General features: G+C 45.3%; 1 protein-coding gene across 2 annotated transcripts in view; it reads right to left on the reverse strand.

The window, feature by feature from the left end:
* The window catches only part of AUTS2 (activator of transcription and developmental regulator AUTS2), a 1,101,572-nt gene extending 1,094,935 nt beyond the window's left edge, over positions 1-6,637 (reverse strand). For both annotated transcript variants that reach the window (XM_070945611.1, XM_070945602.1), the window contains exon 1: positions 6,312-6,637. In XM_070945611.1, coding sequence (XP_070801712.1) covers positions 6,312-6,632 — 321 coding nt within the window. In that variant the 5' untranslated portion in view covers positions 6,633-6,637. The remainder of the gene's footprint in view (positions 1-6,311) is intronic.
* Between the last annotated feature and the right edge of the window lie 10,806 nt (positions 6,638-17,443).

Genomic DNA, 17,443 nt, shown 5'->3' on the forward strand with positions numbered 1-17,443 from the left:
AAGGGTTTTGCCACCATTACTCACACTGACATTTTTATATCATTTTATATCAAATGCTTTCCTACTTTAAACAAGACATCAACCTCAAGCTGTGCTGTAATGTTGGCTTAGTAGGATGCGTGAACTTAGTCGTCATGATTTTAAACCATAGTTAACGGCTTCCTATTATATAAGATGCTGAGCCTGTCGATCGAAAGGTCGGCAGTTCAGCAGTTCGAATCCCTAGTGCCGCATAACGGGGTGAGCTCCCGTTATTTGACCCAGCTTCTGCCAACCTAGCAGTTCGAAAGCACATAAAAAATGCAAGTAGAAAAATAGGGACCACCTTTGGTGGGAAGGTAACAGCGTTCTGTGCGCCTTTGGCGTTGAGTCATGCCAGCCACAGGATCACGGAGACGTCTTCGGACAGCACTGGTTCTTCGGCTTTGAAATGGAAATGAGCACTGCCCCCTAGAGTCGGGAACAACTAGCACATATGTGCAAGGGAAATCTTACCTTTCTTACATATTACTAGGCAATTATGGAACATTCAGTAAACTATGATTCAAAGAAAACCATGAGAGAATGCCTTGTCTGGTCTTGAAAGGTTATTCTTCGGGGGTGGGGGGGGGTGGCGGACTGTGAAGGATGTTTTGAAATGTGTTGAGATAAGTGTTTAGGCAAGTGCAAGGTTCTCACCTATCCATCTCATTATTTTTTCTCTTGCACTTTTACTATGACAAGACTTGAGTTTCTTACATTATGAAGGAAGTTAAAATAGCCTTAAAATTCCATTCCAGTGAGCTGCTGTCTCTTGAAGACCAAGGGACTATTGCTTAAATCATGACTTCATTATCAGAGATTTACTGTAGCATTACTTAAAATGATCTGTTAGTCCTCACTTAATGACTGAAATTAAGGCGGACTCCCAAAAAGTTCCTTAAACCCCATCCTTGAATTTACGACTGCCACATTCTTTCTCCATCCTGGCAGAGTCATTTGATCATATTTTGCATTTATGACCGGTTGCAGTGTCCTGCTGTCACACAATTGCAATTTGCAACTTTTTTTTTTTTTGGCCAATTTCCAGTGTTTTTCCCTTGGTTTCCAGCAAAACACACCCATTCAGGGGAATGGATTTGCTTAAAAAACACGTGATTCCCTTAACCATCATGATGACTTGCTTTACCACTGTCATAGAAACAATTTTAAAATCGAGTCAGGTCACGTCGTGATGCACTTAATGACCACGATGACTTGTGATGGAAATTCTGGGCTAAATTGTGGTCATTAAGTGAGGACTACCTATATGCTCTTTTTTATTTCTGCAAGAAACAATATTTGATTCTTCTCCATCTTACTCAAAGAAAACCATGCTTTGAAACATACACGCTCCTATTAACCAGGGGAAATTCAGATTCTGGGTTGTGTGACTTTATAGATTACTTACGGCAAGCATAAGGAGAAGCTTTTGATAGGATGCTTACACCGATAAGTAAAACAAAGTAGTTTATTAGTAGGTTATTGCATTTGGAATTAAGACCAAGGAAAGGCTTAGATGAAGACCTTGGAAGTTAAATAAATTCACATGTATTATTAAGAAAAGTAAAGTCATCAAAAGAAAAGTCATCAGTACGCTGATGACACCCAGCTGTACATCTCCACCCCAGGCCACCCCAACGATGCCCTTGAAGTGATGTCCCAGTGCCTGGAGGCTGTGCGGATCTGGATGGGGAGGAACAGGCTCAAACTCAACCCTTCCAAGACTGAGTGGCTGTGGCTCCCGGCATCCCGATATAGTCAGTTGACTCCATCACTGACTATTGGGGGCGAGTCTTTGGCCCCCACTGAAAGGGCTCGCAATCTGGGAGTCCTCCTGGATAGGCAGCTGTCTTTGGAGGAACATCTGACGGCTGTTACCAGGGGGACCTTTTATCAGGTTCGCCTGATTCGCCAGTTGCAGCCCTTTCTTGATCGGGATTCCTTGTGCACAGTCACTCATGCCCTCGTCACCTCTCGCCTTGACTACTGCAACGCTCTCTACATGGGGCTCCCCTTGAAGAGCACCCGGAGGCTCCAGCTGGTCCAGAATGCAGCAGCGCGGGTAGTGATGGGAGCAACATGGCGCTCCCATGTAACACTGCTCCTGCGTGAGCTGCACTGGCTCCCGGTGGTCTTCCGGGTGTGCTTCAAGGTGTTGATTATCACCTTTAAAGCGCTCCATGGCATAGGGCCTAGCTATCTGCGAGACCGCCTGCTGCTACCGACGACCTCCCATCGACTCGTGCGCTCCCACAGAGAGGGCCTCCTCAGGGTGCCATCAGCCAAACAATGTAGGCTGGTGGCCCCCAGGGGGAGGGCCTTCTCTGTGGGGGCTCCCACCCTCTGGAATCAGTTGCCCCCGGAGATAAGGAGAATCCATGACCTCAATGCCTTCCGTCGTTCCCTGAAAACCCATCTTTTCCAGCAAGCCGGGTTGGCTTAAGAAGAAATTTTTAAATTCTTTTAATTAGTTTATGATTATTTTTAACTTTCGGGCCAAAATTTATATATATTTTTAAATGTTTTAATATTTGTATTCTATGTTTTTTTATCTTGGCTGTACACCGCCCTGAGTTCTCAGGGAGAAGGGCGGTATATAAATTGGAAATTAAAATTAAAATTAAATTAAAAAGTAAAGACAAGTAAAGAAAAACAAAAAAGTGTTGAAAAAGGAAAACCCAAATCACAAAATAAATAAACGGAATTTACAGGTTATATTTTTCAATATTTCAGTAATTAGCTTCAGTAGCTGAATATAGCATTTTTTTTAAAAAAAAACAAACCTAATAATCACATATTCTGGAGAGAGAAAGGTTCTCTGGCCATGGGCTCCAGCACAAGCCTGAATAAACCTTTGATCAGGGTGACTGACTCAGATGGGATCCTGCAACTAATCAACACTGCTAAAATCCAAGTAATATATAAATAGCAACAGTCAACGCAGTATAACTTGTAACATGAGATTATGAATTTGTCAGCCCTTAAGAGGTAAACCAGTGCAAGGAACAGACGGTGCAAGGGTTACCGGAACTCTATTCTTATAAAGTATAATAACACAATCTTGAAAACCTTTTGAAAGTTTCCCCTCTGCTCTATCTCATACCAAACAGAATCAAGACAGAACGGTCTCTTTCTCAAACTCTCCCCTTCCTCAGTACTGAGTAACTGTATACTTTCTGTTAAGAATTTTTACATTTCTTCATCCAAATTCTTCATCCATACTCCTCTGCAGAGTTACAACAGTTTCTATCTGAACACTTAACATTAAGAAAAACCCACATTTCAGATTAGGGTACAAACCCCTATATATTGAATTACAAACCCAAAACAATCTTCAAATTAATTTAAATTGAATTCTATGTCACATTTGCTTTCAAAATATCAAGTTATGGACATGGCTAGGATGGGAGGCCACTTGGAGATGCTATGTAGGCAGGATTCACTGGGAAATCAGAGAGCATGCTAGAAAAAGGCAGAGGCAAACCACTCGTGTGCTGTTAAAAAAACAGACGCGTCCATGAAGTCAAGAACAGTTGAGCTCAATCAAAGGAAAGTTTACTTGAATAAAACAGATGACAATGTTAGTAGTTTGTTTGGGTTTTTTTTTAAAGAGGCAGAAAGGGAACTGGGAAATGTAAAAACTCAGGGGCAGTTGAATGTATAACTCAGTATATACAAAGCAAAAATCTATGTCTCTTTACAATTCTGTCAACTGAGGACACAGTGACTTCATATAATAACTCATCCTTGTCAAAGCAGAAGTCACCTGGATGATGATTGGACCTGTACAAGTAGTCCTCGACTTACGACCACAACTGAGCCCAACATTTCTGTTGCTAAGTGAGACTGTTGTTAAGTGAATTTTACCCCATTTTTACAATTTTTCTTGCCACAGTTAATCGTTTAATGTGAAATCGCTGCAGCTGTTAAGTTAGTAACATGGTTGTTAAGTGAATCTACTTTCCCCGTTTGACAGAAGGTCACAAAACGTGATTGCATGATCCAAAGCACTACAGTACAACCGTCATCAATATGGGGCAGTTTCCAAGTGTCTGAATTTTGATCACACTTCCATGGAGATGCTGCAACGGTCATAAATGTGAAAAGCAGTCTATAAATAGTCACTTTTTTCACTGCCACTGTTAATTTGGAATGGTCACTAAATGAACAGTTGTAAGTCGAGGATTACTTGTATTTTAGAATCCCACACACATACATACACACACACACACGGCACATCCACATCCTATATTCCTGGAATATATTTCATAATTATTGATGTTTCATCTAGGTCACCATCTGGTCATTTCCAAAGATAGTTTCAAGGCCTGTCTGGAAGTTAACATTCAACAAAGTACTTTTTGGAAGGAGAAAAGAACGCCAGCCCAAATTCGGTCAGCTTTCCCAAAAAATGTAGAACACCAAATCAAAGCACATAAACTCTTCTTTTATAAATCTTTCTCCATGCAGATACATCAAAACAACAGTTCTCCAATGGCAACCATACCAGACCTGGGACCTTTGGGTCATCTAGTCCACCCTCTCCATTCATATAAAAAGACAGGAAAAGTCAATTCTCCAAATCAATGACCTGCTATAAAATTTTCATTTTTTCCCTCTCTCTCAAATGTGACCTGGGGGAGGAGGACATCTTGAAACATCTTCACACAAACTGCCTCTGATGTTGCAGGTTAAACTTTAAATGACCAATGCAAAAAAAGGAAAGAAAAGAAAAGTCAGGGCACCCCAGAAGTTCAGGATCAAAGTTCTGTAAAACTGACCAAGAAGGAAAGAAAAGCTGAAATTGACAAAACACTGGCTTCAAGGTGATTTTAACAGGAGGTCATAGGTCCCTCCAAAGACTACTAGACTCAGGGAGTGGGGGAGAGGACAGTCTACTGCCCATCTGGCATTCCTTATCATCAAAAAAAAAGGGGGGGGGGGCTTGTCAACATTTAATAGCACCTGATATCGCACCTGGTATCTTCCAAATCTACCCGTCCTCCCTCCCCCGCCCCCCAAACTCCACACTGCAAGAATGCATCTCCAGGTATAAGATCTCGCTTCACTCCTGTTCGGCTCTTCTCTGATCAGATCGAGCCTAGATCGGGATGCCGAGAAGAAGGAGAGGCTGCCCAATTGTTTGGGAGGGGGTGCGTGCAAACTCCTCAGCCTGTCGTCGTCGTCCCTCCCCCATCGACCCACCCACCCACCAAGATCCCAGCAACCACTTTCTATTTTTGCCGGCCGCCGCGGAATCCCCGACTTCGGGCAGCTGTCAACTATACGGACGGCCAACCCCTTTAGAAAGGAGATTAGACTCGGGGACCGTTCTCCGACACGCAGCTCTTTCTCTCCGGCTGCCCCTTTCTTCCACCTCCCTCTTTCTTTCTTTCCTTCCTTCCTTCCTTCCTTCCTTCCTTCCTTCCTTCCTTCCTTCCTTCCTTCCTTCCTTCCTTCCATCCATCCATCCATCCTCTTTCTTTCTCTCCGGCTCCCCGCACGCTTTAAAGGGACATATATATATATATATCCCCTTCTGGAGCACGAAGGAGAGTCCAATCAAGCATGGTTCGCGCACACACCCCCTTTGCAAGTTCCACCAGGCCCCTCCTCTCGGTTTCTCAGGCCCGGGGAATACGCCTCCCCCCTCCGCCCCCCATACAAACCCCCGGTTCCTCCTGCCTCCCTCCCTCCCGTAAGGAAGCAAAGCACCACTCCCCAACAGCTGGAGCGAGCGCAGGCGAACCCGATTCAAACGCCCTTTCCCCAGAATCGGCGCATCCGTCAAACTGCAGCCCAAACCAAAATAGACTCTCTCACACACAGGCACACACACAGGCACACACACGTGCGCGCGCGCTCCTCTACACACACACACACACATCGCACACCCGCGCGCCCTCGCCGTATCTAGCTCGATCAATATTTGGAGAAAGCGGGCGGGGAGGGAGGGAGGGGGAGAGGCGGGGGTGCGCGCGCGCGTGCCAAGTCTGCATTGTTATCCCAACACAGCCGGGAGGCGCGAGGCTCTTTCCTTTCCACGCGCGCAGACGTTACACACACACACACACGTTTTTTTTTTTTTCCCCTTTCCCTTTCGGCTGCCATTCCCCCATCAGCAAACAATGGGACTCCGGCGCGCACACACCACGCTTCCGACTCCACACACCCTCCCCGCGCTCCACTTCTCCGGTTTCTTTCTCTCCCCCCCCCACTTCCCTGGAGCCGCTGAGATGGAAGCTATGCGGGGTAGGGGAGATTTGGGGCGGGGGGGGGGGGTTCCTTACCTCCAAGGCTTCCAGAGTGACAAAGCTGGCCAGGGCGAAGCCGTCCACGATATCTTCTTCGGGAGAGGAAGACTCCCTCCGCTTCCTCCGGGGGGGTTTCGGTCGGGACGGCGGCTTGCCATTGTTTTCAAGATCCGAGCCGGAGGAAGAAAGGATGGAAGCCGCTCGGGTTCTCCGCGGCACCCCGGGACCGCCGCTGACCCCCAAATCCCCGCCGGGGCCACCTTGTAATAATCCGCCTTTGGATCGCCTTTCCCGATCGCGCTGCGATCTGGATCGCCGTTTCTTGCGGAAGCCGTTGCAGAGCGCGGATCCGTCCATGGCTCTTTATCCGCGCAAACCCCCCCCCCCTCCCGGCCGCCCGCCCGCCCGCCCTCCACTCCACAACTCCACACTGCCTTATCCCTCCCTTTCTCCCCTGCTTCCTCGCTCGCTCGCTCCCTCGCTCTCTCTTCCCCCCCCCCACCCGATCGCCAACTTCGGTTTCCCCCACCCCCCTCCGGTGGAAGCGAGGGAGGGAAGGAGAGCTGGAGGAAGCGAGAAGGGGGAGCGGCGGGAAGGCGGCGGTGCGGGGGGGGGGGTTTGCAAGACGGGAGACTCCCAAGGAATGTCAGCCCCGGGAAAGGAGGGGGGGGCGCGGAGAACGTCGAGAACGCTCTGAGCAAGCCCAGCAAAGTAATGGCTGTTCGCTGGTCCTTCCTTTACGAAGACTCCCCCCCCCACCCGTCTCTCTCTCTCGCCTTCCCCCCCCCTCTCTTCCTCTCACTCCCCCCCCCCCGCTGCAAAAAGCAGGCAATAAATTAAGAGTAACGGAACGCTCCGATCCGAAGGCGGCGAGACAGTAAAGGTGGCTGGCTCTTGATTCTCTCGCACCTCCCCCCCCCCCTCTCTATAACACATACACGCGTTATACGGGCACACACAGCGCCTTTGGAAACCCGTGTTCATCTGGTGGGGGGGGCGCAAGGGGGGAGATGTGGGGTTCTCAAAACTACTTCTCGCTCGGAGCTTTCTCCGCTTCGGGGTTTGCCAAAAATCAAAGGCGCCCCCCCCTCCGCCACCCCACTTGTCAATACCTCGCAAGGCACACAAGCGCCTGAAGCAAAGAGAAGTTGCTTCGTTTTGTTTTGGGGTGGTTTTTTTTTTAACCCGCCCCCCCCGAAGGGACGCGGGATAACGGAGTTTCCCCCCCCCGCTCTTGTTTCCCTCAGACAACGTCGAGATTTTATTGGGGGGGGGTGTAGGCAGGAGAAAAGCGCTGTTGGGGGGGGCTGTCCTGGAGCCTCGCACCTGGCGGGTGTGTGGGGAGGGAACCCCCACTTCGCAGGGCACACTCACAAACACACACACACCCGACGACGCGCGCCTTGCCAAGGCCCCGCGGACCCCCAACTCCCCGACAGTCCTGTCTTCGTCCCTTTGGTCAGGCGGGGGGAGGGAGGATGAGGCGGGCGACGCTCCCCCCGACCGACCCTTCGGAGGCAAGTCCTTCACTCCGAAGGACGGGAGCTTGAACCGCTCGGGGAGCCGCGTCGGGCGCGGAGATATCGGGACAACGTCGCCGGGGGGGATGTGAGGGGGTGGGGTGGGCTGAGGCAGAGTTGCGCCTGCGAGAATCCCAAGGATCCCAACACAAAGGGATCCATCGGACGGGCCTTCGCTTCGCTTGCCCGTCTAAAAGAAAGGAGATTGATAGACGGCGGGAGCAAAATCGGGGGTGTAAAGTGGAGGGGCTGGCGCCGATTGCCCCCTCCCCGCGAAAATATTGGGGGGGGTGAATCAGTGTGTGAAGTATAGAGGAAAAGGGGCTTGAGGAGGATCCGTTAGACTGCGGGGTGGGGCGAGGAGAAGGGGCCGGCAAGGGAAGGTGCGATGGGTACAAAATCCTTCCCGGGGCCGGTTGGTGCAGACGTCGGAGGGGGGTTTCTGTCCCCACAATACTCCTCCAGCCGCAGCAGCAAAGGGTTCCAGCCCCATTCACCTCTGCCTGCCTGGGTCCCTCTCTCTCTCTCTCCCGCCCCCTTCAGTCACGTGGGTAACTTTCTATCTCTGATTCCCCCTCCTCCTCCTCCTCCTCCCTCCTCCTCCTCTTCCCCACCCCTTCTCCCAACCGTGTGAAATCAAGCTCTCTTTCTAAACGCGCGAACTGAGTGACAGGCATGCGCGCCGAGTTTGCGCATTGCCCTTCGCCGGCTCCAGCTGAGAAGGGGGATGAATGGGGAAGGGGGCTTCTCGCGGGAGCTGCCGCCCCTGGAAGAGGAAAGGAGGGTGGATTGTGGCAGGATCGCACGCTTTTTGCCGGGAAGCCAACTTTCCTCCTCCTCCTCCCCCCTTTTTTTTTTCTCCTCCTCCTCTTCTTCCTCTCCTCCCCCCCCCCCCCGCTGTATCTCTCAGTTTTGGGCGAGGGTCGGGCAACCTGAAGCCCCAAATCTTTAAATGGACCCCCTGAAACGATTCCAACTCCCCCCCTGCGACCCCCCCAACCCAGGATTTATCTTCTCTGGCCATTTGGAAGAAAAGGAAACTATAATGGTAATTCAAGACACTTCTTGAAACTGGGTGTCAGCACTCTGCACCACACTCTGTTAGTCCTTGATTTACAACAGTTCACTTAGTGACCATTGGAAGTTACAGTGGCGCTGAAAAAATGTGACTGGTGGCCATATTTTTGTTGTTGTTGTTGTATCCCCATGTCACGTGACCAAAATTCAGACTCTTGGGAACCAGCTCACATTTATGACCGTTGCAGTGTCCCAGGGTCATGTGATCACCCTTTGCGAAAGTCAGTGGGAAAAAACAGATTCACTTAACAACCATGTTACTAATTTAACTACAGTGGTTCACTTAACAACTGTGTTAAGAAAGGTTGTAAAACGGGCAAAATTCACTTTAAACTTTTCACTTACCAACAAAAAATTTGGGCACGATTGTGGTCGTAAGTCAAGGACTTACCTGTATTGGCTTGCCTTGTAGTTTCTAGATTAGAGATTCAAGCATACATACAGGTAGTCCTCGATTTACAACAGTTTGTTTAGTTTATTTATTTATTTATTTATTGGTTCGATTTATATGCCGCCCTTCTTTGGAGACTCAGGGCGGCTTACAATGCTTTTAAGCAATAGCCTTCATACTTTTGTATATACCTGCTTAGTAGGGCTTTTGCCCCACCCCCAAGCGGTGTTCTTTTTTATACAAAGTCAACTTATTGCCCCCACAATCCGGGCCTTCATTTTACCTACCTCAGAAGGATGGAAGGCTGAGTCACCCTTGAGCCTGGTGAGATTTGAACTACCAGTAATTGCAGGCAGCTGGCAGCTAAGTGCTACTTAACAGCACTTTAGTCCGCTGCGCCACCAAGGCTCCTAGTGATTTTTACAATGGCACAGAAATAAGTGTCTCATTGACCTTTTTTCACAGTTATGACCTTTCCAGCATCCCCATGATCATGAGATCAAAATTCAGACATTTGACCACTGGTTCATACTTATGACTGTTGCTGTGTCCCAAGATTGTGTGATCTCCTTTTGAGACCTTCTGACAAGCAAAGTCAATGGGGAAAGCCAGATTCACTTCATAATCAGGTTACTAAGTTATCAACTGCCTTGATTTACATCATAACTGTGGCAAGAAAGGTCGTAAAATGGGGCAAAACTCACTTAGCAAATGTCTCACTTTAAATCGAGGACTGCCTGAAGTTGGGTGTGGGGTAAAACTGAGCTTAGGTTTGGGGTATACTAGCCAAAATGTGCCCAAGGTGAGAAGGATTGACTTTCCTGTCAGCAGGAAATGCTGCATGTGGCACAAGAATACAGAGCCTGTAGTACAGTGGACTAAAGCACTGTTATTAACAGATTAACATCTGCTGCCTGCAATTTCTGCTGGTTCGAATCTCTCCAAGGCTCAAGGTTGACTCAGCCTTCCATCCTTTCAAAGGTAGGTGAAATGAGGACCCAGATTGTGGGGGCAATAAGCTGACTTTGTATAAATATACAAAAGTATGAAGGCTATTGCTTAACGCATTGTAAGCTGCCCTGAGTCTCCGGAGAAGGGCGGCATATAAATTAAAAAGCAAAGCAAAAGCAAGCAAAAAGCAAAGAAGGCTGAGGGGTGGTCCTCTGTCTATCCAATTAAAATCATGATGGTCAGTAAAGGTCCATCTGATGACCACCATGATATATGGAAAGTTATGATGTGGAATGAAAATGGGGAGGGAGAGAGGAAGGAAGGGGAAGGAAGGAAGAAGGAAGGCAAGAGGGAGGAAGAGGAAGAGGAAGGAAGGAAGAAAAAAGGAAAGAAAGAAAAGAAAGAAAGAGAAAGAAAGAAAGAAAAAGAAAGAAAGAAGAAAGAAAGAAAGAGAAAGAAAGAAAGAAAGAAAGAAAGAAAGAAAGAAAGAAAGAAAGAAAGAAAGAAAGAAAGAAAGAAAGAAAGAAAGAAAGAAAGAAAGAAAAGAAAGAAAGAAAGATCCACCCATGGCATATGGAAAGTTATGATGTGGAATGAAAATGGGGAGGGAGAGAGGGCGGAAGGGGAAGGAAGGAATGATAGAGAGAGAGAGAAAGAAAAAGAAAGAGGAAGGAAGGAAGAAAAAAAGGAAAGAAAGAAAGAAAGATCCACCCATGGCATATGGAAAGTTATGATGTGGAATGAAAATGGGGATGGAAGGAGGAGAGGGAGGGAGGGAGAGGAAGGAAGGAAGAAAGGAAGGAGAAAGAAAAGGAAGGAGGGAGGAAGAAAGAGAGAGAAAGATCTATCCATGATATATGGAAAGATGATGTGGAATGAAAATGGGGAGGGAGGGAGAGAGAGGAAGGAAGGAAGGAAGGAAGGAGAGAGAGAAATGGAAGGAGAAAGAAAGAAAAAGAAAAATGGCTACGTGCAGGTGAAATGAAGAGAAAGAAGGATTTAATTGGATCTAAATGATGATGGTCTAATCTTGTAGAATGGAGATGAATATATGCAGGGAAGTGAAGGTGTAGCTTCAATTATGCATGAAATGCATAATTCTGTCAGTATTAAATGACAAGTGTCATATTAAGACTATAGAATTAATACAAGCTTGGGCTGTTCTGAAGATACCTTTATTCACCCCAGCACAAGAAGCACCTTTATTGAAAAGAAACAGCAAAGTGAAGTGGTTGTCATATCAAGATTGCTTAGTAGAGGAACATGGAGACCTTGAAGTCAAGAGAATAATTGTCTGCAGAGGATTTAATTTTCAATGATTTACATACCCCAATTAAATGAAAGATAATATGAAATGAAAGGTGACAAAATGAGCAACATAAGATGGGAATTTGAAACTGAGCTATGTACAAATGATTATAATGTGATTGCAAAAATGTGGTTTTGTTTATGTGTAATTGAAGAAGGATAAGTAAATGATACAATGGACTAAGAGAGTAATGGATAAAAACATGTATGTTGATAGAAATAATTTTAAAGATAGATATTGAGATAAAACCAGAACTTTTTATTAGGACATATGGATAATAATTTAAGGTTATGGAAGATTAGTTTTCTATATGGTAACTGCAGCAAGATTATTATATACACAACGGTAGAGAAATACTGCAATACCCAGAATGAAGGAATCAGAAGTGAAATTTCAGCAGGTTCTGGAGAACCGGTAGCGGAAATTTTGAGTAATTCGGAGAACCGGCAAATGCCACTTCTGGCTGGCTCCAGAGTGGGGTGGGAATGGAGATTTTGCAATATCCTTCCCCCAGGAGTGGGGAGGGAATGCGGATTTTGCAGTATCCTTCCCCTGCCATGCCCACCAAGCCACACCACACCCACCAAGCCACGCCCACAGAACCGGTAGTAAAAAAAAAAATGAATTTCATCACTGGAAGGAAGGGGTTTTAAAGATGACCAAATTAGCAGAAATGGCAATCTCTTTTCATAATGCACACGCCTTTTGGAAAACCACAAACAGAACCATGGGTTTATAAAGAATTCCCATTTTGATGATGACTTGTGTCCGCTGAATTCAGTTTTAAGTTTCTAGAGTTGATCCTCAGATCTTTGGAGAAACCCAAACAAGGTGTGATGTTTTTTCCTTGGACACCATGAACATTTAGATTGTGCTAGGTTTAAAACCTTTTTTAATTGTTATGTAGTGGAGCCAGAGGTTATGTTTTTTTTTTTTCTGTTCTGCATCACTTGGGTCCTTTTGAAGAAAAGAGGTAATAAATAAATAATCAAGAAAAACATGGCTTCGATCAGATAGAGTTCTGTTCCTAACTATCCGTGAATACGAAGCATTTTTCCTATTCCTGTTGGATCAAAGCCAAGGCAAGTATCCCATGTCCCACTGTGACAAACACGAAAAAATATAGCTTGCCAAACATGAACACAACAACCCCAACATGTAATCAAGTCTACAGCCTCTAACATGGATTCAACATTGGGCTATTTCTTGCTAAGCTTAAGTTTTCTTTTATAATGGCATTAATATTGATTGAATAGCAATAACATTTAGACTTATACAGAATGGAATGGAATTTCTATTCTGTCAAGTGTGATTGGACACACAAAGAATTTGTCTTTGGTGCATACGCTCTCAGTGTACATAAAATAAAAGATACGTTCATCAAGGATCATAAGCTACAACACTTGATAGTCATAGGCAGTGGTGGGTTGCCTCCGGTTTGCACCGGTTCTATAGAACCGGTAGTAAAACCAGTGGGAGGCTCCGCCCACCGACCCCAACATCATCAAAACTCTTCTGCGCATGCGCAAAAGAGCGCATGCGCAGCCCTGCTGCAGACCGTAAAGGTAAAGGTAAGTAGAATCCACCCCTGGTCATAGGGTACAAATAAGCAATCAGGAAACAATATCAATATAAATCGTAAGGATCCAAGCAACAAAGTTACAGTCATACAGTCATAAATGGAAGGAGATGGGTTGTGGGAACGATGAGAAGATTAATAGTAGTGCAGACTTAGTAAATAGCTTGACAGCGTCAAGGAAATTATTTGTTTAGCAGAGTGATGGCGTTCGGGAAAAAATTGTTCTTGTGTCTAATTGTTTTGGTGTGCAGTGCTCTATAGCGTCGTTTTGAGGGTAGGAGTTGAAACAGTTTATGTCCAGGATGCGAGGGGTCTGTAAATATTTTCACAGCCCTCTTTTTGACTCGTGCAGTATACAGGTCCTCAATGGAAGGCAGGCTGGTAGCAATTGTTTTTTCTGCAGTTCTAATTATCCTCTGAAGTCTGTGTCTGTCTTGTTGGGTTGCAGAACGAAACCAGACAGTTATAGAGGTGCAGATGACTGACTCAATAATTCCTCTGTAGAACTGTATACAACTTCACAGTGCTTTTATAGCCCTCTCTAAGCAGTTTACAGAGTCAGCATATTGCCCCCAACAATCTGGGTCCTCATTTTACCCACTTCAGAAGGACGGAAGGCTGAGTCAACCTTGAGCCTGGTGAGATTCGAACTGCCAAAGTGCAGTCAGCCAGCAGTCAGCAGAAATAGCCTGCAGCACTGCATTCTGACCACTGCACCACCACAGCTCAGCCACCGCAGCTCGCATGCGATACCCTCCAGAACAGACTTCTGGCATTTGGGATATATTATAGTCCTTGTTTAATGTCCTCTCGTTCATTGACCGCTCAATGTTACAAAGGCGCTGAGCAAGGGGTACTTAGGACTGGTTCTCACAATTGCAATTGTGGTAATGTTCCTTGCAGTCACATGATCACAATTTGTGCACTTGGCAACCGGCTCAGAATTATGGCATTGCTACATCCCATGACCACATGATCCCCATTTGTGACCTTCAGTGCCAGCTTCCGACAAGCAAACTTAATTTGGAAAGCTGGCAGGAAATCCCAAATGACAATCACATGACTGTGGAACACTGCAGCCATGTGAGATTCACTTAACAATGACAACTGGGATGGCCAGAACACTGTCGTAAATTTGCATAGCCATGTGATAATCGTGCCTTACGACTGTTGCTTACCAACAGTTTTTGGCCCCAATTACCGTCAGTAAGCGATGACTATCTGTATTTGAGAGGGTTAAGTAAGTAATTTTGAGTTGCTCATAAACCCCAACATTATAACAAACTTCCCAATGTGCTGTTCTCCAAATTCATTGGTTTCCCTTTTTTTTAACCCCTGGCTAGAAAAATCATTAGCTGTTCTGTGTAGAAAATATCACAATAGAAGCTCAACACCTCTAGAGGTCACCAAGTTGGGGAAGAGCAATGTCAAACCAGGAAGTCCCGGGATAAACATACTGTCACTGACATATAATCTCAGGGGTTACCAAAATCTCCTTTGTATGTTTGCGGTGAAAAGCAAACTTAATGGACATCATGTGTAAATAAATATAGTATTCGGTGAATGAAGTATTGGTACCCTGATTAATTCGCTGAGATGTTAGAGCTTACCTGTAATTAAATTGGATTCCACATTGGTCTTTGAATTAATTATGAAGTGCAACCTGCAATTAAGTCAAAGAACCAATTAATTACAAAGTGGAACCCTGCAAGTTGGTACATTTCTGTTTTCAACTGGTCACTTCCACCATCAAAAACAAGAGATTCATGAATAACAGATGCAAGGGAAAAAGTGCCTCCAATCGAGCAATGCAAATGCTGAGATGATGATTCGTATTTATTGTGTCTCTGTAGTTCTGGACATTCTTCAGTCATAACATCATTTATTTATTTGTTATTAAACTTATTTGCCACCTATCACACGGTTCAAAGCGACCCTGAGCAGCTCAACATAAAAGATTTCCTTGTAGAAGTATCAGACCCTAGTCAAGCTAGTATTACCTAACTTATGCTGACTTATAAGAAACTTATAAGAAATATAAGAAACGTCCTCGTTTCTGCAGAATTTCAGTTATAGGTAGTCCTCAACTTATGACTGGTCACATAGTGACCATTTGAAGTTACGATAGAGTCTCAAAAAGCTACTTATGATCTAGGCTCCTCCCCCTTCCCATGGTCATGTGACTGCATTTATGGCTGTTTGCTGTGTCCTGCAATCACATGACCGCAATTTACAATGCTTTTTGCCAAAAGCCACCTTTTACTGCCAATTTCCAACAAAATCACCCCAGAGGGAAGAAACAGATTCTCTTAATGACACGGCGCTTGCTTAACGACTGCAGATTCACTTAGTGACCAAGGTGATTCACTTAGCAATCATCACAAGGTCATAAAATTGTGTCAGTCACGTGATGATCCGCTTTACAACTATTACGACTTAAGAATCATAATGGGCAGGCTTTGTTATGATTATAAATCAAGAATTATCTGTAGTTTTTGCAGCTTTCCATGGAAATGCTGGCACTTGAACTATGCATGCTTTCTGCGTGTAAAGCATATGCTCCATACAACTTCCAATCAACAGTTCTGTGGTTAATTTTTAGTAGTAGCTTATTCAAAGCTGTCATTACCAAATGTTAAAGGCTAAGTCTTCTCAGAAGCAATATGACAATAGAATGGAATGAATAGAGATATTCTCTCATTGTTGTGCCAGTGTTTTGGTTATCCAAATCTGATTTAGAATAGAATAGAATAACAGAGTTGGAAGGGACCTTGGAGGTCTTCTAGTCCAACCCCCTGCTTAGGCAGGAAACCCTACACCACTTCAGACAAATGGTTATCCAACATCTTCTTAAAAACTTCCAGTGTTGGAGCATTCACATCTTCTGCAGGCAAGTTGTTCCACTGATTAATGGTTCTGTCAGGAAATTTCTCCTTAGTTCTAGGTTGCTTCTCTCTTTGATTAGTTTCCATCCACTGCTTCTTGTCCTGCCTTCAGGTGCTTTGGAGAATAGCTTGACTCCCTCTTCTTTGTGGCAACCCCTGAGATATCGGAACCCTGCTATCATGTCAGCCCTAGTCCTTATTTTCATAAGATTAGGCATATCCAGTTCCTGCAACCATTCTTCATATGTTTTAGCCTCCAGTCCCCTGGACTGGATGGAATAGAATGGAGTGGAGTGGAGTGGCATGGAATAGAAATGGAATAGGTAGGATAGGGTAGGGTAAGGTAGGGTAGGGTAGGGTAGGGTAGGGTAGGATAGGATAGGATAGGATAGGATAGGGCAGGGCAGGGCAGGGCAGGGCAGGGCAGGACTGGACTGGATTGGACTGGACTGGTTTGGACTGCACAGCACAGCACAGTACAGCACAGCACAGCATAGAAATACAAATAAAAGAAAAGAAATAGAAATAGAAATAATAGAAATAGAACTATCTGTAACTGCCTATAACATACTGTAAAGCAAAGACCCAAAATTTTAGACATAGGAAATAGATTTTATTGAACTTGTTGGGTGAAGGAAGCTTAACTGTCTGAGGAAGTTCTTTATATTCAGACACCAATAATCCCCCTCTCCATCTCTCTCTCTCTCTCTCTCTCTCTCTCTCTCTCTATATATATATATATATATATATATATATATATATATATATATATATATATATTTAAAGAAGTTGAATTTCCAAGGAGTGTTGCAGTAGTCAAGCTTCCTATAGTATCTCAGGACTGATTGGGTTACATGCAGGGGTGGATTCTACTTACATTTACCGCACGCGCATGCTTGCTTCACTCGCTCGCGCGTGTGCGCTTCTGCACATGTGCAGAAGCTTCCTGATGACATCAGGGTCGGTGGGCAGAGCCTCCCACTGGTTTTACTACCGATTCTATAGAACCGGTCCGAACCGGGGGCAACCCACCACTGGTTACATTACCTTTGAGATCCCATTCAACCTTATATTTGGAAGGAAATAGCGACACTGATATAATCAAGCGACTGCAAAAAGAAGAAGAAGAAGAAGAAGAAGAAGAAGAAGAAGAAGAAGAAGAAGAAGAAGAAGAAGAAGAAGAAGAAGAAGAAGAAGAAGAAGAAGAAGAAGAAGAAGAAGAAGAAAGTAATATTGAATGTTCAGAGTCACCTCTGGCATATACAACGGATCTTGTTTTGTAGCCACAAATGAAGAAGGGAGCCCATTGCTTGGGGGAAATGGCAAGAAATCTTGCCCCAAGCAAGAATAATTTGCAATTTAGAACGGCCTGTCAGGATAAATGCCGAAAGGCCTTATAAAAAAAGAAGAAGAAGAAGAAGCACGCATTCGATGTGCAGCCCTGCTAAAGAAGCTT

The sequence above is a fragment of the Pituophis catenifer genome, unplaced genomic scaffold (genome assembly GCF_029215685.1).
Source record: "Pituophis catenifer annectens isolate HBS135680 unplaced genomic scaffold, rPitCat1.0.hap2 SCAF_1, whole genome shotgun sequence".
In the NCBI taxonomy this organism is placed as follows: Eukaryota; Metazoa; Chordata; class Lepidosauria; order Squamata; family Colubridae; genus Pituophis; species Pituophis catenifer.